Here is a 26,845-nt window from a genome sequence, read left to right on the forward strand (position 1 = left end):
TGTTCTTATGCTTGCAAGCCAAGATTTTACCATTACACCAAGTAATGGCACCTTAATCTGGTTTTGGTACAGTAATAGGAATCCTGTCTATGGTTTACCTTCCCCACCCCCCCCCCCCCCAAAAAAAAAAAAACAAGACAACATATCCCCAGATTGAAAAGACTAGGGGCTCGTTTGGCGCGTCTTTTCTCGTGGTCTTTCGGCTGTTTACAAGCCTGGTAGACCGATTTTTGATCTATTTCCTTTTGGTTTGTAGAAGATCTAGCTGCCAAAAGTTGGAGTGCCGAAAAGACGCGAGAAGCCCATTTTGGGCTGATTTCGGGAAGCTTCAAATGAAGTGTTTCGTGTCTTTCGCGTTTTATTCTTGCGCGGAAAGACAAACAGAAAGTCGTGCTTCTGCCAAACTAGCTTCGGGCTGCTCATATCTTCATGCAAAAGCTCAATGCGTTTTTTGATTGTCAGAGCTACCAGAAGATCTTCCCCAAAAGACGCGCCAAACGGGCCCTAGATCTTGCATTTTGAGCACGCTTCCACATAGGTGGGATATGGCAGATGATGATTCTGACCACCTATATACTGATTGGTACATAAAGTACCGTTTCCATTTCTATTTTCTTTGCTTTCCTTCACTTTGTCCCATGGAACTAAAGGCTTTATTTATTATTTCAATTTGCCAATTTCACTTGACTGATTATGACCCACTTTTTCCATTTTAATAGATATCTAACATTTTATTTTCTGAAACAGACCCACGATTGACTGATTATGACACATTGCTTGAGAATATCCATGGTTTAAAAGAAGGGAAGCCTGTTCAGGTGCCAATATATGATTTCAAGTCTAGCTGCCGCACAGGATACAGGTTTGCTCCTTACCTTCTGCTTGTAGAATAAAAGCTTTTAGATATGCAAGGCTTTGGTCATTAAAAAGTCACAGGTTCTGATTCTTAGTGTAGCAAAGATATGCATAAATCAAAGCTATATTAATTAGGTTTTCTGTGTATGGATTTTATCTCTTTTGAGCATATGGCTGCCTTTGTTTAATAAGTATTATACATATATGATGGAATAAGATGCTAAGCATCGAAGCGATGGGGTTCATCTCAGAAGAGTTTGCATCAGGAGACAAAGTATCTCTAAAAATTAGAGAAGGAAGAAAGGGAACAGTGAGACTAGAAGAAGAGGCAATCTTCTGGTTCAAAAGTTCCATGGACAGACCATGCCTTGTTGGGCATATAGGGTTATGGAGCAACAAGATGATAGGAGATAGATGATCATATAAGGTAGAAAGGAAGGAGAACAAAAAAGAAAGATTTCTCTGCTTAACTGAAAATTTTTCATCTAACAAGAGGCAGGAAATATGTATTCCAGAAGTACAAGAGTTTTTGGAATGGAGACTATTCTCCAGCAATCTGCAGTAGTTAATGAAGGTACCCTAATAGGGTAATGATAAAACTATGTGCAGGGCCAAACAAGTTAGTCAACAGTATATTGGCATCCTTGAAGCATTCAATCTCAGTGGAAGACAAGGATGAGAAATGGGAGAGGGTGATCGTAGTCACAGCCAGAAAGGAAGGGATTGGTGAGCCTTGGAGAAGTTCTTGGAGGAGAATCTGAAACATGTCATTTGGCTGTGTGATGGGGCATGGTACTCATGAGTCATGAGCAAATATGATCCTGCATCATTATAAGACTTTGTGTAGAGAATTCCTAGAAGCAGATGCAACATCATTGAACCAATATTTTGAAAATTGTCATTTTATTGTAAATTGTAGAGAAAGTTGAATCGAACTGAATTGTGAATCGCTTTGTAAATCGTAGGATTATTTCTATTTTTTACAAACTTGCCAAAAAATTATATAGATAGATAGATAGATAGATAGATAGATAGAAACCTAAAATGATATAATCAAGTTTGACTTGAAAGTTAAATAATCTACATGCAATAGCTCTTTAACCTACATATGATAGAAAATAAGCTAGTGTCTGGTATTAAATAACATAAATAAATCATTTTCTAGTGAGGGCTTTAAAACAAGTCACAGTAAATTGCAAGAATCATAAAAATCATAAGATTTATGAATCAAATTGTAGGATAATTTTTTTGCAAAAAAGGATTCAAACATAAGATTTTAATTGAAACCCTTGGCATTCATGATCCAAATTGTGAATTGTATCATAAATCATAAGATTTTGACAACAATTTGGATACTAAGAGTAATGGAAACTATGCAGAGGAATGAAGAGGAAATGAGAGTTTTGATTTCACATTTTGCAAAATTAACACAAAAATGGTAATTCCTGGCAAAACTTTTCTGGAGAAAGGCAAAGTGCCTTTGGTGATAGGTAACTAGTATAGAAGTGGTAGGTATGGAAGAGCCAAGACTAGTGGCCAAGTGGATAGAAGGGTTTGAGTCAATCTGGGGGTTTAAGGTTCAACTAAAGAACAAGAAACATCAAACAGACTGGTTTGGCCTGGTTTGAACCAGCAACCGAAGAATGCAATAGCTTGCCTCGAAAAGAGAATAAATGGACAATAGATCCTAAAAGCATTGGAGTTGTCATCTTCCTCCTGTCAGGTTGAAGGATTTGAAGTTGCAAAGACCAAAAGCACAAGGCTTTACATTATCTTGTTGGAGTGGGTACCAATACAAAGGAGATCACAATGAAGTGGACAAACTGAATCTCTCTACTGTAGAGATCACAATGAAAACCTACAAGTAGATTCAGACAAGGGATAGATTTGGTGTGAAGACTATAAAAGGTGGAAGACTTGTCTGATGGGTCTAGCATTGGTATGTGCAATATTATTCAGTACCCAAGGCTTGATCATGGTGTGAAGACTACAGCTTTGTGTAAAAAAAGAAAAAAAAAAGAAAGAAAACAAAGAAACAACTGGGTTAACAAGAAATGAAATGGCAAGTTCTTTGGAAAGCTTTGAAACCCATTTTTAGGTGAACTGACTAACTAAAACCAATCCACAAAGGGTAGAGGACTCCCAAAGTTTGCTTTTCACACACTCACAGCCTCAACAGACTCCCCTCTTAAGGCTTTGTTTGTTTGTAATGCAATTTCATTTACACTTCTACAAATGTACGAGAGTGCAGAGCAGAAGAGTAAACTTATGATTCACTTTTACCTCGAGTTTTACTTTGCTTTAGGTTTTATTTTACTCCATTTATATTGTAAACAAACAAAACAAAGTAAAATTTAAAATAAATATAACACTGTTTTTGCATTCAACTCATTTGCACCTCATACTTTGCACCAACGCAAATGAAATTGAGTTTCAAACAAACCAGGCCTAATATGCTGCATCCTTTTCACTCTTTGAGTTATGTTATTCCTGATTCTTTTTTTGTTTACCTTCCTTTTGCTGCACAGCATTCACAGCCACAGGTGATGCTCTTTTAAATAGGTCTACAATAACCACGCAGGAGATCTTATGAAGTTGATCTTGAAACTGATTCAGGAAATGTATTAGGATTTGGCAGAGGAAAAGATCATTTAGGCTTTGAAGGGGATGGTGATACTTCTTGTGAGGAAAGTCAACATGGGTGGGATGAGAAAAAATAGAGGGAAGGAATATAGAGAGAAATTCTACTAGGAAGAACTGTACTCCGTAGAGGTTCATGGGAGTGAACTTTAATAACACCCTCATTAAAACATCAATAGAAGTGTAACAAAATTCAATAGTTTTATCAATGAAAGTTAACTCAAAGAAATCTCTTATTTGTAAGTTGTGTTTATTTGGACAAACTTCGCAGCTAGGCATACTTGCTTCAACTGGACAAATTGCTTTTCTCACTTATTGGAAAGGGAACTGGTCTCATCTTTCTTTTAGAGCCCTTTCTAGACCTCTCTAATCACTGTCCCATCATAACCTCATATGCCTCCCCTAGAATTGGACCCATCCTTATTAGATTTGAGAATATGTGGTTATTCCACCCGTCGTTTTTTAGTATTAAATTGTGGTGGGAGGAGGATTTGACTGCTAGATCAAAGGGCTTTTAATCTTGGAAGAAATTTCAAAGATCAAACCTAAAATTGAAATCTTGGAATATAGTGGTCTTTGGTCTTCTAGGGGAAAGTAAACTGCCATATTTTCCCAAATAGAGGTGTTGGATAGAAAATAGGAGAGAGGTTTGTTGGAATAGGGGAGAACCAGGCATTGGAATCCAAAAATGAGTTGGATGCAATCCTTAAGAGCAAGGTGATTAGTTGGAAAAAAAATTTCTATCAAATAAATTAAATAGGGGATCCTAACTCCAATTTTTTTTAACTCATTGGCAAGTGGCAGGAGAAAAAAGAATTGTTTCACTAGATTGGTTGTTAGTGGAGAGGAAATTTCACAATGGGATGAAATAGCCAAGGTTTTTGTGGATCACATTTGAGTCCTTACTAGGATCTCATTCCCCAAGTGGAAGGTTGAAGGTTGATGTTTTAGACTTTCCCTCCTTACCTAGTGATATCTCTTTGGAACTAAGGGTCTGTTAGAAAATAGCATAAAAACAAAAATGTAAGGTACAAAACATGAACATCCAGTTCAGGTGAGTGCAAAGTGGGTCAAGATTTCCATGCCCACTTTTCACTCAGCTCATTTTTTTGTGGATGTTTACAAAACATTAACATCCAGTTCAGCTGACTTTAGTATTTGGATTGATGATTGCTTTGGTGTCTGCTCTTGTGCTTTTTTCTTTAAATTCTTTTCTTCCTCTTCATCCATTACCCCATTTTCCTATGAGAGCTGTTTGGAAGGGCCGCCTTTTGTTGAGAGGTTTCCTTTTCCGAGCAAGATGTGAAACTACTAACCATCTACTAATCTCCTTCTCTTTTACATCCAGCATTTGGAATTTTCCCTTTTGCTGTCTTTGGTGGCAGGTCTGATCCTCCTAGGGAGGTTATGAGGCTTTTCTGCTCTTCTTTTTTCTCACAAAAGAAAAAAAAGAGGGAAGATTCTTTGGATGAGGGCAGCTTTCCTATGCTCAATATGGGAAGAATGGAACAATAGGATTTTTAAAGACAAATCTCAGTCCAAATGGGTCCTTATGGAAATCATATCCATGGAAGTTGCTCATTAGATGAAGTCTATGTAAGCCTTCAAGCCTTTCACAACTGATGACATTTTCTGAAATTGAAATATTGTGCCACACTCATCAATTTATAGGGGGATAAGATCAATATGGATCCCTCTGTAACCAAATCTCAATAAATTCAATTTTTATCATTGTAGTTTGGGTAACCTTGGAGTTTCAGGTATTGGAGGTGTTTTCAGGAACAAAGATGTCTCGGCCTTATATTTCATGTCCCATTGGAATATAGAACTCTATAAAGGCTGAATTGATTGCAATCTGGGCTGAGAATAGGAAAATCCTTGCAATATAGTGACATTGTGGCTGAAGGTGACTCCAAATTGGTTGTTGGTTGGTTCAAACAATAAAATTCTGGTCCATGGCTCTTCAGACAAGAGATCATGAAAGTAAGAAGATTAGCTGCAGAATTGGGGCTAAGGTTTTAATGGACACAGAGATCCGTGAATGACATGGATGATCATTGGAAAAAGAAGGTGCCCTTTGGGAGCAACTGTCTTGTGGAAATACTTCTCATGGGGGAAGCTTGTAATCTAAAAGCCAAAACACAGAAGGGCTACAAAGACATGCTGACCTATAATAGGGGTGTATGGCACATTGTAAATAACATCTTTTTAATAATGCAATAAAGCTTTACAGTTACCAAAAAAAGTACGGAATGATGGATGTTTTATGTGCTTAATTGTTTTGGGTAAACATTTCCCATAGTTAAACATATGGAACTAGAGCTACATATATTGACTTAGTACCAGCTGATCAACCAGTAGGTGGTCATGTATTTGTTCAATTGAGTAAGATTTTTCCACTTATTCAATAAAACTTTCCAAGAATTCCTTGTCTTTTCACTGCAACACCAATGTGCATGTTTCAATGTGTCTGCAGAATTACAGGCATATACTATTGTAGTTATTTTTATTTTTGTAGAAGGAATGCATTCTCCAGGTTCAAATCTTTTATTTTCATGCACTTTTCTTAAAAAGAAAAGGTGGGGACCCTAATAGATCTAATGAAGTTATCAACATTCTTCAATATTCCTAATTCTTGATATATATTTTTATCTATATTCTCAACAGGACAGTTGAAGTTCCAACCTCCCGTCTTGTGATTATTGAGGGCATCTATGCTCTGAGTGAAAAGTTGCGACCTCTTCTGGACCTTCGAGTATCTGTTACTGGTGGAGTTCACTTTGACCTTGTAAAACGGGTTTTACGTGACATACAACGTGCTGGGCAAGAACCGGAAGAAATAATCCATCAGATCTCTGAAACGGTTCTTTCACTTGCCCCATGTTAGATGTTTTCTTTAGAAAGTTTTGACTGTGTGATACTGGCAAACTAGGTTATCATGAAGCATTTGCATTTATAGTTTGTTGTTCTGCACAGGTATATCCAATGTACAAGGCTTTTATTGAGCCAGATCTCCAAACAGCACATATAAAAATTACCAATAAGTTCAATCCATTCACAGGATTCCAGAACCCCATGTACATTTTAAAGGTTAGTTTCCATCTTATTTCTTCAAACTTAAATGGTTCACTACTAGTAAAAAATGGTTCATTACTGATGTTCTATAATTGTTTCATCTAGCACTGAGTGCTTTCTATTATTGTAGTCGCTGAGAACAGTGACAGTTGATCAAATCAAGTCTGTTATCTCTGAAGAACACAAAGAAACTATGGAGGAGACGTATGATATATACCTTCTACCACCAGGTGAAGATCCAGAAGCATGCCAATCATATCTCAGGATGAGGAACAGGGATGGCAAGTATAATCTTATGTTTGAGGTTGGTTTTGCAGGAAATTGAGCTTTTCTGTCATGAAGGTTTTGTGTTTGCAAATATTGTTACCAATCTTCTTGCAGATATTATTATTTTTTTTTCTTACTGAAAAGAATAGTACAAATATATAATACAAAAAGGGTTTTATAATATGCCAACTACACGACCAAAGACTAGCCAATTTCGTGCAACATCCTGCCACACCAAGCGCTTGAGAATGAGTTACAATCTGTATGAAAAGATATAATATCAGGGTGTATCCTTTTCTTTCTTTCTTTCTTTCTCTTTCTTTCTTTCTTTCTTTCTTTTGGATTGGTAATGATAACTGTATCCTGGGAAGAGAATGACAGCAGCTTTCAAATTTCTTACTTATCTCCTTACACACACCCTAATAGACCACATAAGGAACAAAATCCCATATTATCTGCCCTTTAGGTCCATAACACTATTTGTTTGCTGACCATCCTTATTTAGAATCCATAGAGGCAATTGATCAATCTATGTAAATGATTTGTTATCCTGATTTACAGTATTTATATTTTCTTCCTTTTAATAACTTTTCCCTTTGATCTGTGCATCAATATCTTAACCATTCATTCATTAGAAAAAGTTTGACCAAGAAAAGCTAGTTGCAGAGTGACTATGAGAAACATCAGTTCCTCTAATTTGATAGCTTAGGTAGCACTTAATAAACAATTCAAAGGCTGAAACATTGTCAGGCAAGGATAAAGTTTTAAATTGTATCTTAGGAGTGCTTTGGCACAACCTTCTTTGTACATATTTTTTTTTATCAATAACAGTAACTTTTATTAAGAAAAAAATATTATAGAAAAATACAATATGAAGGGAGGGGTAAAAACACTTAACCCTCCCTAACATTAATGGTCATATTACAACACAGCCCAAAAAAGATTTGCTCTTTGCATCCCTTGTTTGGCCAAAGAGTCTGCCAGAGAATTGGCACACCTCTTGGCCCACTGAACCTGAATTTGCATGTTTCGAGTAATCTGGTTGATTTTCTTTTTTTCATTTGAAAACTTCCACAGACTAGAATCTTCCTCTTGCAACCATCTAACTGTCAGCCTAGAACCTCCTTCCACCAACATATTTCTGATTTTCAACTGCTGGGCTCTTTTGATCCCTTCCAGAGCTGCCAAAATTTTAGCTCTCAATGAATCCCCCCAGCCTATAGTTGCTGAGAACATGGCAATAATTCGACCTTCTTCATCACAGAACACTCCACCTATACCTGAAAGGCCTGGGTTTCCTTCACTGCTACCATCAAATTTCAATTTAATGTATTCCGAAGATGGAGGAGTCCAAGCAGTACTAGGGGAAGAAGTCAAGGGAGCCGACCGACCCACTTCTTCCCACTTTCGAATGATGTCTCCTGCTGAGCAACCTTCAAATATCTTCATAGACTTGATCCAATGGACCACCCTAACATATATTAATTCAATAATGGCTTCCCTGCTTTTTTCTTGCTCATGAAAAGTTCTTTGATTTCTTTCCTCCCACATACTCCATCTCCACAAGAGTTTACCTCTTTTTTAAACGCCTTACTGATGTAGTACTAAATAAGCTCTGCACACTTGAAGGGGGAGGGGGGGGGCGGGTCCATTTGCAACCAAAAAGAGAGAAAAACCAACACCAGATTTCTAATACAAAGGGGCAAGAAACTAATAAGTGGTAACAGCTCTCACCATTCTTCTTACATAAAATGCACTAGTGCGGGGATAAACACCAATTAGGCCTTTTCTTTTGAAGTAGGTCACAAGTGTTACACTTTTCTAGGATAGCCTCCCAGCAAAAAGCACCTACTATGGGAGGGATTGGTCTACCCCAAACTTCCAAGACTGGGAAAGGAGAACCAAGGACCGAATAGGACTGTGTTAGTTCTTTGAAAAAAGAAGAGAAGAGAAAATGCCCAACAGAACAAGAAACCACACCCTATTGTCCACTCTAGAGGGGTCAATAACTACCTCCTCCAGAATCTTAAGTAAGTTAGAGATGGAATCCAATTCAGAATCTCTGAGAGCCCTTCTAAAACCCAGATTCCAATTAACAGCAGAATCAGACAAAGTAAGAAAGGTGGCTACAAGCTCATTTTTAAACCTTGAGAGAGAAAACAAAGAGGGGAACTGTTCTTTCAAAGGAATGTCTCCCACCCAAATATGTTCCCAAAATCTCACAGACATACCCGAACAAAGGTCATACCTGATAAAAGGAAGAAACAAAGGAAGGATGGCATGAATAAACTTCCAACGAGAAGCCCTTGTAGCCCTAGATGAGATCCCCGTGTTCCAGCCATTTGCCTCTTGCCCACGAATACTTAGGATTATTTTAGCCCACAAATTCTCTCTTTCTTTATTCAATCTCCATAACCATTTCCCCAAAAGAGCTTCATTCTTCTTCTTTAAGTTACCCACACCCAGACCACCATTAATTTTTCCATAAGAAAATTATTCTATGGTCTCTTTTCTCCTCCCTTGGTTCCCATAAGAAATCCCTCATTAATTTTTTCAAAATCCTACATACTTCCTCAGGAATTCTAAACACAGCAGAAAGTAAACCGGAAGGTTTGCCAAGGTTGACTTTATCAAAGTTATCCTACCACCCAAAGATAGGTAGTTTTTCTTCCAAGAGGCTAGCCTTTTTGTGAATCTGTCAATCACCGGGTTCCAAAAGCTCCTCGTGGTAGGGTTATCCCCTAGTGGAAGCCCTAGATATTTCAATGGCCATTGAGCAATCTCACAACCCAAAACTTGAGCCCTTTCTTCCCACCTCTCTGACACTCGTATTGATGTCAATCACACAACTCTTATCAAAGTTTACCTTGAAGTTAGTCGCTTGTTCAAACACCTTGATCACCATCTTTAAATTACTAACCCACCTAATCTCCTCCCCGCCACAAAACAGAATTGTGTCATTCGCAAATTGTAAACGAGTGACCGGAACCCTATCCCTCCCAACTCTCCAACCATTTACCAATCATCTAGCATTTTCTTTCTCAATAAACCTCCCTAACACTTCAACAATCAGGGTAAAAAGGAAGGGGAGAGGGGGTCCCCTTGCCTAATACCTCTAGTAGCTGGAAAATGAACTATCACCCTACCATTCACCAATATAGAATAGTGGCACGTTCTGGTACACCCTCTTATCCATTTGCACCACCTCTGCCCAAAACCAACAGGCTCTAATACTTCTAGCAACAAGGACCAATCAACCAAATCATAAGCCTTTTCTAGATCCAATTTGCACACCAACCCTTTCTTTCCTCTTCTTTTAAAATCCTCCACACTCATTTGCTATTAAGGTTTGGTCTACAACTTGTCTCTTTTTCACAAAAGCACCTTGATTAGGGGATATGATTGTGGGAAGCACCTCTCTAATTTTTCGGGATAATGCCTTAGCAATGATCTTATAGAGGCTATTTACCAAACTGATGGGTCTAAACTCTTTAGGGTGACATGTTCCCTCCTTTTTTGGAATTAAGGAAATAAAGGTAGAGTTCAGTCCTAGATTTATCACCCCCCTTTCAAAGAATTCTGAGAAAACACTTTGGATATCAGCCTTAATTATCTCCCAACAGTCTTGATAAAAAGCCATCGTGAAATTGTCGGGGCCCGGGGCTTTAGATCTATCCATAGAGAAGATGGCATCCCTTACTTCCAGTTCAAACTCTCTTTCCAACCACTCAATCAACTCATCAGGGAGCCTGGGCCAATCCAACCCTTCAATCCTTAATCTCTCGTTTAGAGGCCTTCTGAAGATAGATTTGAAATATTCCACAAAAGCCCCAGCAATCTCATTCTGTTGGGTTATAGTTGTATCATCAACCACCAACTTAGAAATGGAGTTCTTCCTTCTTCTGCCATTAGTAGGGCTGTTCATAAGAAGGCCCAACCTGACCAAACCGACCAACCTGGACCGACTCAACCCGAGTCGGTCGGGTTTTCATCAACACGGGTTGGTTTCGGGTTGTGCAAATTCCTAAACTGATGATTTGGGTCGGTTTCGGTTTTCACACAAGAAAACCGAAACCGACCCGAATTGAACCGACTTAATTCCTAGTTCAAACATGAAGTTCCAAAGCCCATTAGGCCGCCTAGTTTTTGAATGGTTGCAAGAAACTTTGGATTAGTGAATAGTGATTAATGAACAACTTTTGTGATTAATTTTTCATTTAAATTTTATCATAGGAGATGGCTGAAATGATGTTCAATTTATGACTACTTTTAAAATTAGCAAGATTTTATCACAGGGATGAACTTAGAACCAAAACCGACCCAAACCGACTCAAACTGATCAGGTCGGTTTTGCTTTACACTGGGTCGATTTCGGTTTCTATGTCAAATAACCTGACCCAACCCAACCCGTGAATAGCCCTAGCCATTAGCTATAGCATGGAAGAATTTTGTATTCCTATCTCCCTCTTTCACCCATTTGTGTTTGGATTTTTGCCTCCAACTAGTTTCTTCTTTAAAAATTGTGTCCTCCAGATTTTTCCTCAACTCCCACCTCACCTCTTTGTCCTTTTCCCCAAAACATCCCAGTTTTTCCATTGCATCTAATTCCTCGATTTGGCTTATCAATCGTTGCTTCCTGTTAGAGTTAGCAAATGAGGGGTAGATTCGTCTTTTCTAATCAGTTTAAGTTATGTGCTTATGTGGCAGTTCTAATTAGACTTCCTATCCCATACTAAGCGGGGTTTTAGTCTTTGTACTTGTTAGAATGCTCGAGTCAGTGGTATTTTGGTCATTCTGGTGTATCTTCTTGAAAGTTGTAAGGTCTATTATATTTGAGTTTAAGTTGTGTCCCATCTTCTATGAGGGGCAAAATTGTCTTTCTTGTAACTCAAGTTTTATGAATAAAAGTCAAGTGGGTTGACTAGGAGTGATTTTGAACATTCTCTCTTCTAGTTTGGCCGAACACTCTTCTCCTCTCCTTCTTTCTCTTTTCTTTCTTCTTTCTTCTCTACTTTGACCTAGAATCAACTAGGGTTTATTCACATGGTATCAGAGCATTAAGGTCTTGTGTTTTCTTGCTGCTGTCTTCTTCCTGGGTTCACCGCCGGCCTCACAGTAGGTTTCATCATCCTACATCTGACCTGATTGAAGACTCGATAAAGGGCTGAAAAGGAGTTGCCGTTTTGAGGGCTTGGAGGTGAGAATGCCTCTAGCCGGTGCTGTGGTGGTCGTTGAAGTGGTATACTAGACCCTCTATTCAGTGTACAAAGAGGGCTAGACGTGTACAGGTATGGACACTGCCGTCGTGTGTTCAGAAATGAACTGTGAATGCTAATTTTTTGTGCTTCAAAAGTTAGTTGTTGTGGTGCTGGGTGGAACTGATACACATATCAGTCATGTTCTTTTGTTTTCTTGCTTGCATGTGTGCTAAAAGAAGAGTAGTAGATTGCTGATGTCCACGACAACAGTGGTGTGGTGGCTGACATATCTTGATTCTAAATGCTTAAAAGTGAACCCCTAGACCTTGTGTGTAATCAGTTCTGCAGTATGAAGAACAAGTGTTCGATGAAATGACTGAGTAATTTCAGCAATGGTGTGTTGATGGTAAATGGTTCTGTAGTGTGCAGTCCAAGTGTTTGATGTGTTGACTGAATGATTTTAGCTTTAGAGTGTAGTGTGTAATGCGCAGTTGAAGAAAGTGGGTTGGTGGTATCATAAGTGAGATAAGTCTTGTGACGAGTGAGAGATTGTGGTGTATATTCAAAGGTGAAATAATTGAGATGGCTTCAACTGTAGTTGGGAATGACAACAAAACCGACATCATGCTTGCTTCAGATTATCTAAGTGTTCAAATGACATCCATCAAGTTGAATGGTGAAAACTATGTACCATGGGCAAAATCTGTGGAGGTGTTCTTGAAGGACAAGAGGAAAGTAAAACATGTGAGGGAGGAGAAACCTTCCTCTGATTCTTCTGGGTTCAGTGATTGGGAACAAGATGATGCACAAATAATGACATGGCTTTGGAACAGCATGAAACCAAAGATTAGTGTGAACTTCATGTTCCTAGATACAGTCAAAGAGATCTGGGATCATGCTAAAAAATTGTACTCTGGACAAGACAACACAACTAGGGTATATCAGTTATACCAAGAGTACTTCAATTTGAAGCAAAGAAGTCAAAGCTTAGAAGAGTATTATGCACATTTGAGGAACATCCGCAATGAGCTAAATATCTATCACCCTCTAACATCAGATGTCCAGATCCAACAACAGCAACATGAACAATTTGATGTGACTAGGTTTCTTGTGGACTTGAAGGCTGAGTATGAGCCTATCAGAGCACAGATATTGGGGGGGATCAGCTCTCCCCTCACTTGAAGAAGTTTTTGCCCCTCTTAAGAGGACATCCATTGAGCCGGTGGAACATTCTTCTTTCTCTGATAGATCTAGTTTGGTAGAGACTTAAGGGAGTGGCCGTGGAAGTAGAAGTGGTGGTGGCAGCAATGGCCCTCCAAGCAACCGTGGTGGACATATGTTTAACCGGGATAGTGGCCGGACTGGAGGCCGTGGAAAAGGAAGGGGTAATGCTTAGAGAAAATGTACACATTATGGCTTAGAGGGGAACACTGTTAATTTCTGCTATGATTTGCGTGGTCCACTCAACACTTGGGTTAACCATGTTACATCTAAGAGTAGTAGCACAATTACTGAAAGCCAACAAACTGCCCCAACCCCCTCCACACCCACTTGTGCTTTCGGGCAGGAAATGGTGAGTGTACCACGGGCAATATATGAGCAGTTCCTTCAAACATCTCAACAGAACACAGCTACACTTGCCCATTCAGGTATGACTTGTTTAGTTTCCAAAGCCTCACCCTGGATCATTGATTCTGGAGCCTCGGACCATATGTCTGGGACTCTTGATGTATTTTCTTCCCTTTCTCACTCCTCCACATCTTAGACAGTTACACTTGCTAATGGTTCTACATCTCCTATTTGTGGTGTTGGTGATGTTGATCTCTCCTCATTGTCTTTAGCATTTGTTTTATATGTTCCTAAGTTCCCTTTTAACCTTATGTCTGTTAGCAGATTAACCAAGTCCCTTAATTGTTTTGTAACCTTCTATCCTTCTTCTTGTGTGTTTCAAGATCTCAAGACGGGGAAAAAGATTGGTGGAGGGCATGAAGCAGGTGGTTTGTATTACCTTGATGGTGGTGGCCCCCAGTGGCTTTTTAGTTGTCTCTTACTCCTCTCCAATGGCACTGCAGACTTGGTCATCCCTTTCTCAAGGCTTTGAAGCTGCTAGTTCCTTCCTTGAGTCATCTTTCATCATTAGATTGTGAGTCATGTCAGTTTGGAAAACATCATCGAGTCTCATTTAGTCCAAGAATTGATAGTCGTGTCTCAAGTCATTTTGCTTTAGTTCATTCTGATGTATGGGGTCCAGTTAAAGTGGTGTCATACAATGGGTTTAAGTTTTTTGTAATCTTTGTTGATAACTTTTCAAGGATGACATGGGTCTATTTTATGAAAGACCGTAGTGAATTGTTCTCTATTTTTCAGAAATTTCATGCTGAAATATGCACTCAATTTGGTGTTCATATGAAAATACTTCGCTCCGATAATGCCATAGAATACATCTCCTCACCATTTCAACAATACCTAGAACATCATGGAATAATTCATCAAACTTCTTGTGCCTACACCCTGCAACAAAACGGTGTAGCTGAACGGAAAAATAGACATCTTCTTGAAACTGCTCTATCCTTGATGATCAATATGCATGTCCCAGAGCATTTTTGGAGTGATGCTATTCTTACATCCTGTTTTCTGATAAATCGGATGCCCATGTCAATCCTTGGAAGTCAGTCCCCTTTCTCCGTGTTGTTTCCCACTTTGTCTCCCTTTCTTCTCACCCCAAGAGTCTTTGGCTGTGTTTGTTTTGTTCAACACTTGGGGCCTGGAGTAGACAAGCTAGATGCTCGAGCTACGAAGTGTATTTTTCTTGGCTACTCAAGGACTCAGAAAGGGTACAAGTGTTAAAACCCGAAGTTTCATAAATCGTTTGTGTGCCCTGATGGCACCTTCTTTGAATCAGTTCATTTTTTCTCAGATGTCGGGGTCTCTTCTTCTCCCTCTGTGGTTCCTCTTCCTGTTCTGGTTGTGGCCCCCCTTCCCGTAGCTCCCATTCCTACTGCAAATGCACATCATATGCCTGTTACTACAGAGAGGCCACCAATTACTCAAGTGTATACCCGTAGAAGTGCTTCGGCCCCTCCTCCACTTCAGCACTTGTCAACAGATCTTGCTACTGCTCGTTCTCCCTCAGATCTTGATCTCTCTATTGCTTTGCGGAAAGGTAAACGTACTTGTACTTCTCATCCCATTTCAGACTATGTTTCCACTACTCAGCTTTCTGCTTCTCATTGCAAGTTTATATCATTACTTTAATCGGTTCCCATTCCCAAGACTGTACAGGAAGCCCTTACCTCCCCAGGGTGGCGGCAAGCCATGGAAGAAGAACTCTCTACTCTACAACATAATCACACGTGGGAACTCACCACCCTTCCTCTTGGTAAGCACATTGTTGGGTGTAAATGGGTCTATATAGTGAAGCATCTTCCTGATGGCAGTGTGGAACGATTGAAGGCATGGTTAGTGGCCAAGGGCTATTCTCAGTTATATGGTGTGGACTATATGGAGACATTCTCTCCCGTGGCTAAAATTGGTTCAGTTCGGGTGTTGATCTCATTAGCTGCTATGTATGATTGGCCTCTCGTACAACTTGACATAAAAAATGCCTTCCTACATGGTGATCTTGTTAGGAGGTGTATATGGAGCAACCACCAGGGTTTGTTGCTCAGGGTGAGGCTGGTAAGGTGTGGAGGCTCAAAAAGGCAATCTATGGACTGAAACAATCTCCATGTGCATGGTTTGGTAGGTTCAGTGAAGTGGTGAAGGCCTTTGGGATGAAACAGTGTCAGGTTGATCATTCCGTGTTCAGCTATTACTCAAAAGATGGGAAAATCTTGCTAGTCGTGTATGTGGATGATATTGTCATAACTGGAAGTGACAACAAAGGAATTGACAGGCTGCTAAAATTCCTACAGGACCACTTCAATACGAAAGATCTGGGGAAGCTAAAGTATTTCTTAGGAATAGAAGTTGCGAGGTCAAAACAGGGGATCAACCTATGTTAGAGAAAATATGTTTTTGATCTACTTGAAGAAACAGGGTTGTTAGGTGCTAAACCAACAGAGACTTCTATTGAACTCAATGCCAAGTTAAGTGTGGATGCAGGTGAAGAGTTTGATGATCCTGGAAGATACAGAAGGTTGGTGGGAAAGTTGAACTACCTGACCATTACCCAACCAGATATATCATTTGCTGTGAGTGTGGTGAGTCAGTTTATGCAACATCCCCGGGTTCCTCACTAGGAAGTTGTTCTGAGAATTGTTAGGTACCTAAAGGGTGCTCCAGGTCATGGTTTGTTATACCAAAAGGGAGGAACTCTTGAGATAGTAGGGTACACAGATGTTGATTGGGCTGGCTCTATATCAGACAGGAGGTCAACCACAGGGTATTGTACCTTCCTAGGTGGTAATCTCGTAACTTGGAAGAGCAAGAAGCAAACAGTGGTGGCAAGAAGTAGTGCGGAAGCAGAGTACAGGGCTATGGCTCATACCACATATGAACTAGTATGGCTGAAGAACTTACTACAGGAGATGGGTTTCTCAATTGACAAACCAATGAAACTATACTGTGATAACCAAGCTGCTGTTCACATCTCCTCCAATCCTGTCTTCCATGAAAGAACTAAACATATTGAGGCGGATTGTCACTTTGTGAGAGAGAAAGTGATAAGTGGGGTAATAACTACATCTCATGTGAGCTCAGGAAATCAGTAGGCAAATCTCTTCACAAAAGGATTGTCTTGGGGAAGAATAGATTACATTTGTAACAAGCTGGGACTATATGATATATATTCTCCAGCTTGAGGGGGAGTGTTAGAATGCTCGAGTCAGGGGTATTTTGGTCATTTTGGTGTATCTTCTTGAAAGTGAAAGGTCTATTGTATCTGAGTTTAAGTTATGTGTCCCATCTTCTATGGGGGACAAAATTGTCTTTCTTGTAACTCAAGTTTTATGAATAAAAGTCAAGTGGGTCGGCTAGGAGAGTGATTTTGAACATTCTCTCTTCTAGTTTGGCCGAACACTCTTCTCCTCTCCTTCTTCTTTCTCTTTTCTTTCTTCTTTCTTCTTCTCTACTTTGACCTAGAATCAACTAGGATTTATTCACAGTACTTAATTAAACCCCTAATCCATATTATGGTCGAATGGTAGGGTTTAGCCTACAATGTTCAACTGTTTTCTTCTTCTTCTTCTGCTCTTCTCCTGGTTCGAACTGCTGTAGCTACTGAAGAAACATGGTATCGGTGCAGGACATTGCTCTCTAAATCTCCTCTCCTGCTTCTCTCTGATCGTGACTTCATTTTCTTTCTTCTTTCTGGGCTGAAATGGAGAACACAGGTTCGACCTAGGTCTGAGAACACTTTGGTCCTTCTTCCTCTGCTCAGAACTTGACTGTTTTTCAAGAAAAATAATTTCAGAAGTAAGTGGATGGTCGACTGAAGCTCTCCATCAGAGGTTGGTTACCTTTTTTTTGTGCTATTGGTATTTCTAGGTTGTTTGTAGTCTTGGTTCTTGGAAAAAAAGTCCAAGAATAGGCTGTGTTGGCAGTGGCGGAATGGTGTAAGGGTATGTTTGACCCTTTTGTGTGGGTCTGTAGTTTGTTTTGAAGCCTTTGTTGGTCACAAGTGACCTGAATCGAATGACAGGTTACTGCAGTGGTAGTAGTTGTGTGTTTTTCTTTTTTTTTTTTTTTGGATTTGTAGTGCCCTTTGAAACGGTCAGACAAATCTGTACCACGTGTGATAGATATGGTTGTGTGGTGGTGCTTGTGATGCTCAACCTCTATTGAGCAGCTTCAAGAAGGCTTGTATGTGGTAAATGAGTTTCTGAATTAATGTCATTGTGATTTATGGTTTTGTGAAATCAGTAATGGTGTGAACAAGAACAGAAGTTTGTGTACCTATCATCTGTGTTTGGGGACTGCTGTAGTGTCTAGAACATCTGTGTTTGGGGACTAATTGATTGTGACTGCTTGTGAACAGTGGCGATTGATTGTGACTGGTTGTGAACCTATCATCTGTGTTTGGGGACTGCTGTAGTGTCTGGAACATCAAACTCCTGACAGCAGTACTCAGTTGGCGACTAGGGATTCAGATTAGAAGTAGCATTTGGAGGGCATCATCGCAGAAACTGGAGATGGTTGTAGTGATCAGAAACCTAGTGTAGTGATTCCCTCTAACTATCTGAGTGTGCAGATGACTTCAATTAAAATTAATGATGAGAACTATGAGCTATGGGCCAAGTCAGTGGACGTTTTTCTCAAGGCAAAGAGGAAAGTGAAGCATGTGGAGGAAGATAAACCATCAGCCGACTCTTCAGGGTTTGATGACTGGGAACAAGAAGATGCCCAAATCATGACATGGTTATGGAATAGTATGGAACCCAAAATAAGTGCCAACTTTATGTATGATTGGCCCTTGTTTCAACTTGACATTAAAAATGCCTTCCTTCATGATGACCTCATGGAGGAGGTATATATGGAGCAACCACTTGGGTTTGTTGCTTAGGGGGAGGATGGTAAGGTGTGTAGACTAAAAAAGGCAATTTATGAGTTGAAACAATCTCCTCGTGCTTGGTTTGGGAAGTTTAGTGAAGAATTTTAGAATGAAACAATGTCGGTTTGACCACTTAGTGTTCAACTATGATTCAAAAGCCAGAAAGATTTTATTAGTAGTCTATGGTGATGACCTTGTCATAACTGGCAGTGACAAATTGGGGATTGATAAACTAAAGGTTTTCCTGCAAGAACATTTTCAAACAAAAGACCTTGGGAAGTTGAAGTACTTCTTGGGTATAGAAGTTGCTAGATCAAAACAATGTGTAAATTTGTGCCAAAGAAAATCTGTCCTTGAACTACTGGACGAAACAAGACTGTTAAGTGCGAAATTGGCCGAAACTCCCATGGAACCAAATGCTAAGTTGAGTAGTGATACAGGTGAAATATTTGATGATCCTAAAAGATATAGACGGTTAGTGGGGAAGATGAACTATCTGACTATCACAAGACCAGACTTCTCCTTTACAGTCAGCATGGTGAGCCAATTTATGCAGAATCCTCGAATACCTCACTAGGATGCAGTTCTTAGAATTGTAAGGTACTTGAAGGGGGCTCCAAGCCGTGGGTTATTGTACAAACAAGGAGGAAGACTTGAGGTAGTTGGGTATACAAATGCCAGATTGGGCAGGCTCTATGTCGGATATAATATCTACTACATGTTACTGCACATTCCTTGGAGGCAATCTAGTGACATGGAAGAGTAATAAACAAACTGTTGTGGTAAGGAGTAGTGTTGAAGCCGAATATAGAGCCATGGCACACACTACATGTGAATTAGTATGGTTGAGAAACCTCCTACAAGAAATTGGATTCACAATGGACAGACCTATGAGATTGTATTGTGATAATCAAGCTGCAATTCACATCTCATCTAGTCCTGTTTTTCATGAGAGAACAATAGAGATTGATTGCCACTTTGTGAGGAAGAAAATCCTTACTAGAGAGATAAGCACAAAACATGTGGGCTTAGGTGATCAATGGGCAAATTTGTTTACAAAAGGTTTAAACTCAGGGAGAGTGAACTATATATGTAACAAGCTGGGATTATATGACATATATTCTCCAGCTTGAGGGGGAGTATTAGAGTTAGCCAAATGAGGGGTAGATTAGTCTTTTCAAATCAGTTTAAGTTATGTGCTTATGTGGCAGTTCTAATTAGACTTCCTGTCCCATACTTAAGTGGGGGTAGTTTAGTCTTTGTACTTATTTAAACCCCTAGTCCATGTCGTTCATCCCCTCCTGATGTATCCATGTTTGAAATCTGGTGATTAACCATTGTCTTCCCGTAGGTTCCTCGCCTCTCGTTCATTTTCTGGCTTGAATCCTTCTCACCTGAGGTTCGATTTTCCTACCTGGCATTCAATTAGCGCTCGGCTTTGTTTAGCATCCCACTGTCAGTAGATGGTTTCAGCACTTCAGTAGCATTTTCTGTGTTCTCAGAGAACAGAATAGTTGTGCTGAAGGTGTCTTCCAGCTCATCGGTCTGGCTTCCTGCTTCCCATTCAGTCTCTATGTCATCCTCTAAGAAATCGCAACTTACCCAGCCATCATCTTCTCCTTCAAGATCATCTCTGCTATTCCTGGTGTATCTTGGGTTTGTTCTGTCTTCTCCCCTCTTCTCTTGGTTGCCTTCTTTAGCTTTAACAACTGGAAGCCATCGCATGTTCTGCCTTGAGGAGTTCTGTCCACCTGCGAACTGTTCTCTTGCATCTGATTTCAGCATCTGCCTCGAGGAGTTCTATCCGTAAAAAATGTCGTATATAAGTTAAGAATACATTGCATAAAAGATAATGGTAATTGGAAACATGAAACATGTTTGTCACACAATACCCTGATGTTGAAACATGTTGCTCACTCAATACTATAGACAAGGCACCCCTAGTCGCCTAGCCTCGCCTTGGTGCCTTGAAAACTATGCCATGTGCAAATAATTTTTACCAAGATGGCTACTTGTTTTAGTGGCAAATTTGTTTTTATATATGTACTAGTGATTTTAAATCCTTGTTAGATTTACTTAGTTTTCTTGAATTGTTTTTTATTTAAATTCCTCATAGGCACCTATTTTAACATATTTGTTTAGGTGGAATTCTCTCCTTTTTTTTTGTAAAATATGTGGAACTGTCTTAGTGAATGTGAAGTGGACAGTGCACCATTTACAACTAATGTCATTTGGTCTATTATATTTATATACTTGGATCTAATAGGAGAGAGTGTTGAACTAATTCCATCAAACCTGTAGAGTACCAAAAAAATAGCTGGCTTTGTGGAGACGCTTGATGTACCGTAGTTCTATGGTCCCTGTTGTATTATAGTCTTTGTCTACTATTATCTTTCAGCCCTCCAAGGGCCCTTTCTATAATTACTGTTTTTTCACCTTTAGCCCTTCAAGGGCTCCTTTGTTAATACATATAATTAATGTATATTTAGGTTCTTTGGGGCTGGCGGTCGATTCATTCTATTAGACACTGTTTCTACTGTTGCTACAGTAGTCCGAACCAGTAAAGAGAAGAAGAAAGAGAAGGAGAAGAAGAAGAAGATCAAAGAACTGTCGAACCTGATAGCTAAACCCTATCTGTCGTGATTAGGCTCTAATTAAAATGTACAAGGACTAAACTGCCCCTACTTAAGTATGGGACAGAGAACCTCTAATAAGACTGCCACATAAGCTCATAACTTAACCAAGGTGATTTGACTAATCTACCCTTATTCAGCTAACTCTAACACTCCCCCTCAAGTTGGAGAATATATGTCATATAATCCCAGCTTGTTACATATATAGTTCTCTCTCCTTGAGATTAAGGCTTTTGTAAACAAATCTGCCCACTGATCACCTGAGCCTACATGTTTTGTGCTTATCTCTCCAGTAAGAACCTTCTCCCTCACAAAGTGGCAATCAATCTCTATGTGCTTTGTTCTCTCATGAAAAACAGGGTTGGATGAGATATGGAGCGCAGCTTGATTGTCACAATACAACTTCATAGGTTTATTCATGTGGTACCCGATTTCTTGTACGAGATTCCTCAACCACACTAATTCACATGTAGTGTGTGCCATGGCTCTATACTTGGCTTCAGCACTACTTCTAGCCACAACCGTCTGCTTTTTACTCTTCCACGTCACAAGATTTTCTCCAAGAAATGTGCAGTAACCTGTATTAGTTCTTCTATCAGACACAGAGCCCGCCCAATCTGCATCCGTGTACCCAACTACAAGTTTTCCTCCTGGTTTATACAACAGTCCACGGCCCGGAGCTCCCTTCAGATATCTTACAATTCTAAGAACTGCATCCCAGTGAGATATCCGAGGGTTCTGCATAAATTGGCTCACCACACTGACTGCAAAGGAGATGTCTGGTCTCGTGATAGTCAAATAGTTCAACTTCCCCACTAGTCGTCTATACCTTCCAGGATCATCAAATATTTCCCCTATATCACTGCTCAACTTAACATTTGGTTCCATAGGAGTCTCAGCCGGTTTTGCACCTAAGAGTCATGTTTCGTCCAATAGATCGAGAACATATTTTCTTTGGCGCAGGTTTACATCTTGTCCTGATCTAGCAACTTCTATACCCAAGAAATACTTCAATGTCCCAAGGTCTTTTGTTTGAAAATGATTTTGCAAAAAGACCTTTAGTTTGTCGATCCCCAATTTGTCACTGCCAGTTATGACAATATCATCCACATAGACCACTAATAAAATCTTTCCAGCTTCTGAGTCATAGCTGAACACTAAGTGATCAACCTGGCATTGTTTCATTCCAAAATTTTTCACCACTTCAATAAACTTCCTGAACCAAGCACAGGGCGATTGTTTTAACCCATAAATTGCCTTTTTCAGTCTACACACCTTACCAGCCTCCCCCTGAGCAACAAACCTAGGTGGTTGCTCCATATATACCTCCTCTATAAGGTCACCATGAAGGAAGGCATTTTTTATGTCAAGTTGAAATAGGGGCCAATCATACATAACTACCAGGGAAATTAACACACGGACAGAGCTAATCTTAGCCACTGGAGAGAAGGTCTCCATATAGTCCATTCCATACAACTGTGAATAACCTTTAGCAACAAGTCTGGCTTTCAGACGCTCCACACTACTATCTGGCAAGTATTTAATACACCCATTTACAATCCACAACATGCTTACCAAGAGGAAGAGTAGTGAGCTCCCACATGTGAGTATGCTGAAGAGCAGAGAGTTCCTCCTCCATTGCTTGCCTCCACCCAGGTGAACTAAGAACCTCTTGGACATTGTTAGGTATGGAAGTAGATGACAATAGTGAAACAAACTGGCGATGTGAGGCGGAAAGGCGAGATACTAAAACAAAATTGGAAATGGGATGGAGAGTAGAACTACGTTTACCTTTCTGTAAGGCAATGGGTAGATCAAGTCCTGAGGGTTCAGCAACAGGAGCAACGACAGGATTCGCGGACAAGGTAGAAGCTGGAGGAGGGGCTGATGTCGTTCGACGTGTATACACTTGTCGAATTGGTGGTCGTTCAGTAGGGATCTGCACTTGATGAGGTGATGAGTCAACTCCAACAGGAACACCTGGAACGGGATCACTGACCGGAAGAGGAAGAGGAAGTAAAGGTGGAGACGAAGATGCTTCAGTTCCTGAGAAGAAGGGAACAGACTCAAAAAAGGTGACATCAGGACAGACATAGCACTTCTGAGTAATGGGATTGTAACACTTGTACCCTTTTTGAGTCCGAGAGTAGCCAAGAAAGACACACTTAATGGAGCGTGCATCCGACTTGTCTATTCCAGGACTCAGATTGTGAACAAAGCACACACAGTCAAAGATACGAGGTGTTAATGGAAAGTGAGACAAGGTGGGGAACAAGATAGAGAAGGGAGACCAGCCATGAAGAATAAAGGAGGGCATCCGATTAATAAGGAAGCCTGTAGTAAGTACAACATCACTCCAAAACTGTTTAGGAACACTCATATGATGAAGAATAGACCGAGCCGTTTCAAGGAGATGACGGTTCTTCCGTTCAACCACCCCATTTTGTTGAGGAGTGGATGCATATGAAGTTTGATGAATGATGCCATGTTGTTCTGAACTATTGAAAGGAAGTAAGAAAATATTCACGACCATTATCTAAATGAAGAACTTTGATTGGAACACCAAATTGTGTATGTATTTCAGCATGGAATTTTTGAAAAATGGAAAATAATTCACTCATTTCTTTCGTTAAATAAATCCATGTCATTCTTGAACAATCATCAATAAAAGTGACAAATACTTGTAACCATTATAAGACTCTATTTTGATCGGGCCCCAAACATCTGAATGAACCAAAGCAAAATGACTCAAATATGACTTTCAACTCTAGGACTGAAGGAAACATGACGATGTTTCCCAAACTGACACGACTCACACTGTAACACTAAAAAATGACTCAAAGACGGAACTAGTATCTTGAGTGCCTTGAGAGAAGGATGTCCCAGTCGACAATGCCACTGTAGAGGAGTGAGTGAAGTCTGAAGTGCAACTGACGATCCACCACCGTCAAGATAATACAATCCACCAGCTTCATGCCCCCACCAATCTTCTTCCTCGTCCTGAGATCCTGAAAAACACAAGCGGAAGGGAAAAAAGTAACAGAACAGTTAAGAGTCTTGGTTAATTTACTAACAGACATAAGATTGAATGGAAACTTAGGGACATATAGAACAGATGATAAAGAAAGAGAAGTCATGTCAACATTGCCAACACCACAGATGGGAGAGGAGGAACCATTGGCAAGGGTAATAGTTTGATATGTGGAAGTTTCAGAGAGAGAAGATAACACACCTGGAGTCCTGGTCTTGTGATCAGAGGCTCCAGAGTCAATAATCCAAGGAGAGGTTTTAGATGACAGGCAAGCTATACCTGAGTGGGCAAGAGTAGTAGTAGTGTGCTGTGAAGTGGACTGAAGGAACCGCTCATACTCATCACGCGGTACACTCACCATCTCCCTTCCGGAAACAGATGTAGATGTGGAAGGAGTTAGGTCTACCTGTTGATTATCACTGACATCAATCCCACTAGAAACAACATGATTGGCCCATTTAGAGGGAGGGTGGCCATGGAGATCATAACAGAAATTTATCGGATGTCCTTCCCTGCCACAGTGGGTACACTTCCTTGTAGAGCTGCCTTTTTCTTTGCCACGGCCTCCCCCTGAGTCACGACCACCACCATAGCCAAATATGGAACCACCACGACCTCCTCGGGAGGTATGCCCTCCCCCTTTCGTACCATGTCCACCTCCTCTGGCTGTCACAAAAGCTGATCTATCAGACTGTGTGGGATTCTCTATCTGTCCCAAAGAAATCCTGCGAAGCCGAGCAAACACTTTTTCAAGTGTAGGAAGGGTAAAGCCCCCCAATATTTGGGCCCTAACTGGTTCATACTCTGATTTCAACCCCATAAGAACCATGTGACATCTAGTTATTCCTTCTGTTGTTGTTGAACCTTAACATCTGGAGTGAGAGGATGATAGACATTGAGTTCATTTCTAAGGTTCTTCATACTGGCATAGTACTTTTCTAGGGTTTTATTTCCTTGTTGCAGACCAATGTACTCCTGATAGAGCTGATATACCCTTGTAGTATTATCTTGCCCAGAATACAGCTTCTTGGCATGTTCCCATATGTCTTTAGCTGTATCTAAGAGCATGAAGTTGGCACTTATTTTGGGTTCCATACTGTTCCATAGCCATATCATGATAGCATCCTTCTGTTCCCAATCATCAAACCCTAGAGAGTCAGCCAGTGGTTTATCTTCTTTCATATGCTTCACTTTTCTCTCCCTTGAGAAAAACTTCCACCAACTTGGCCCATGGAACATAGTTCTCACCATTCAGTTTAATTGAGGTCATCTGTACACCTAGATAGTCAGAGGAAACCACCACACTAGGTTTCTAATCACTACAGCCATCTCCCATTGCTGCCATGATACTCTTTCAGTGCTGCCTCTAATCTGACTTCCCAATCACCAACTAAGTGCTGCTGTCAAGAGTTTGATGTTCCAGAACCTACAGCAGTCCCTAAACACAATGATAGATACACACGCTTTTGTTCTTATCCACACCACTACTGATTTCACAAAAAACACAGACTACACCGACATTAATTCAGCACTTACTAACCACATGCAAGCTCTCTTACAACTACTCAACAGAGTTTGTGCATCACAAGCACCACCACACAGCCATAGCTGTCACACACAATACAGACCCGCTTTAATGCTTTTAAGAGGGCACCACAAGACCAACAAGAACTCAACTAGTACCATTGCATTACACCTTGCACCATTCGGCCACCTACAGTAGTCCCTACACCATTCGGCCACCAGCAGCAGCCCTTACACCATTTGGTCACTGTAAACACAGCCTGTTCTTGGAATTTTTCCAAGAACCAGGGCAACAACCAACCTAGTTCTCTAGGTTCTGATCAGTCCTCTCAAGTTCTTGAAGATTTTCAACCCAGAAATACCAACAGCACAAAGAGAAGAGATAACCAACCTTCGTTTGAGAGCTTCAGCCAACCATTCACTGCTGAAGTTGTTTTCTTAGGAAAGGAGGTTCTGCGCACCAGAAGAAAAGAAGAGCCGAGATGTTTCAGGCTTGGGACGAACCACTTTTCTCCATTGACAGCCTAGAGAAGAAAAGGAGAGAACTGAAGCACGAACTGAAACAGGTCACGAACCTTGCTCTGATACCATGTTTCTACTGTTGCTACAGTAGTCCGAACCAGTAAGGAGAAGAAGAAAGAGAAGGAGAATAAGAAGAAGATGAAAGGACTGTTGAACCTGATAGCTAAACCCTATCAGTCGACCTCTTAATAGTGATTAGGCTCTAATTAAAATGTACAAGGACTAAACTGCCCCTACTTAAGTATGGGACAGAGAACCTCTAATAAGACTGCCACTTAAGCTCATAACTTAACCAAGGTGAATTGACTAATCTACCCTTATTCGGCTAAATCTAACAGACACCATAGCTTTCAAGGCACCAAGGCGAGTCTAGGCAACAGTGGGGTGCCTAGGCATCACCTAGGTGATGGAATTTTTTTAAGTGTAAAACCATATATCCTTGGGTAGTTTCCTAGGTGTTCCATAACCACCTTTCCTTAATAATTATCCATAATTTTCATAAGAGAAGTATAAATTTCATGTTTAAGTCCGGAAAATCAACATTTTATGAGAAGAAAAAGAACAAAAGAAAGAAAATTAAAAAAATGTAGGGGCTGAACCCCTACTTTTA

At 40.2% G+C, this 26,845-nt stretch overlaps 1 protein-coding gene across 4 annotated transcripts in view; it reads left to right on the forward strand.

Annotated features, from left to right (window-relative positions):
• The window catches only part of LOC148863441 (inorganic pyrophosphatase TTM1-like), a 50,553-nt gene that overhangs the window by 18,470 nt on the left and 5,238 nt on the right, over positions 1-26,845 (forward strand). For 3 of the 4 annotated variants that reach the window (XM_088980693.1, XM_088980692.1, XM_088980694.1), the window contains 4 exons: positions 748-862; positions 6,163-6,358; positions 6,472-6,585; positions 6,701-6,874. In XM_088980693.1, coding sequence (XP_088836819.1) covers positions 748-862; positions 6,163-6,358; positions 6,472-6,585; positions 6,701-6,874 — 599 coding nt within the window. Of the gene's footprint in view, positions 1-353; positions 584-747; positions 863-6,162; positions 6,359-6,471; positions 6,586-6,700; positions 6,875-26,845 lie in introns of those variants that run through there. The other variant, XM_088980695.1, reaches the window with a different exon arrangement.

This window comes from Nelumbo lutea, chromosome 3 (assembly GCF_056320005.1).
Source record: "Nelumbo lutea isolate HS-2025 chromosome 3, American lotus-T2T, whole genome shotgun sequence".
In the NCBI taxonomy this organism is placed as follows: domain Eukaryota; kingdom Viridiplantae; phylum Streptophyta; class Magnoliopsida; order Proteales; family Nelumbonaceae; genus Nelumbo; species Nelumbo lutea.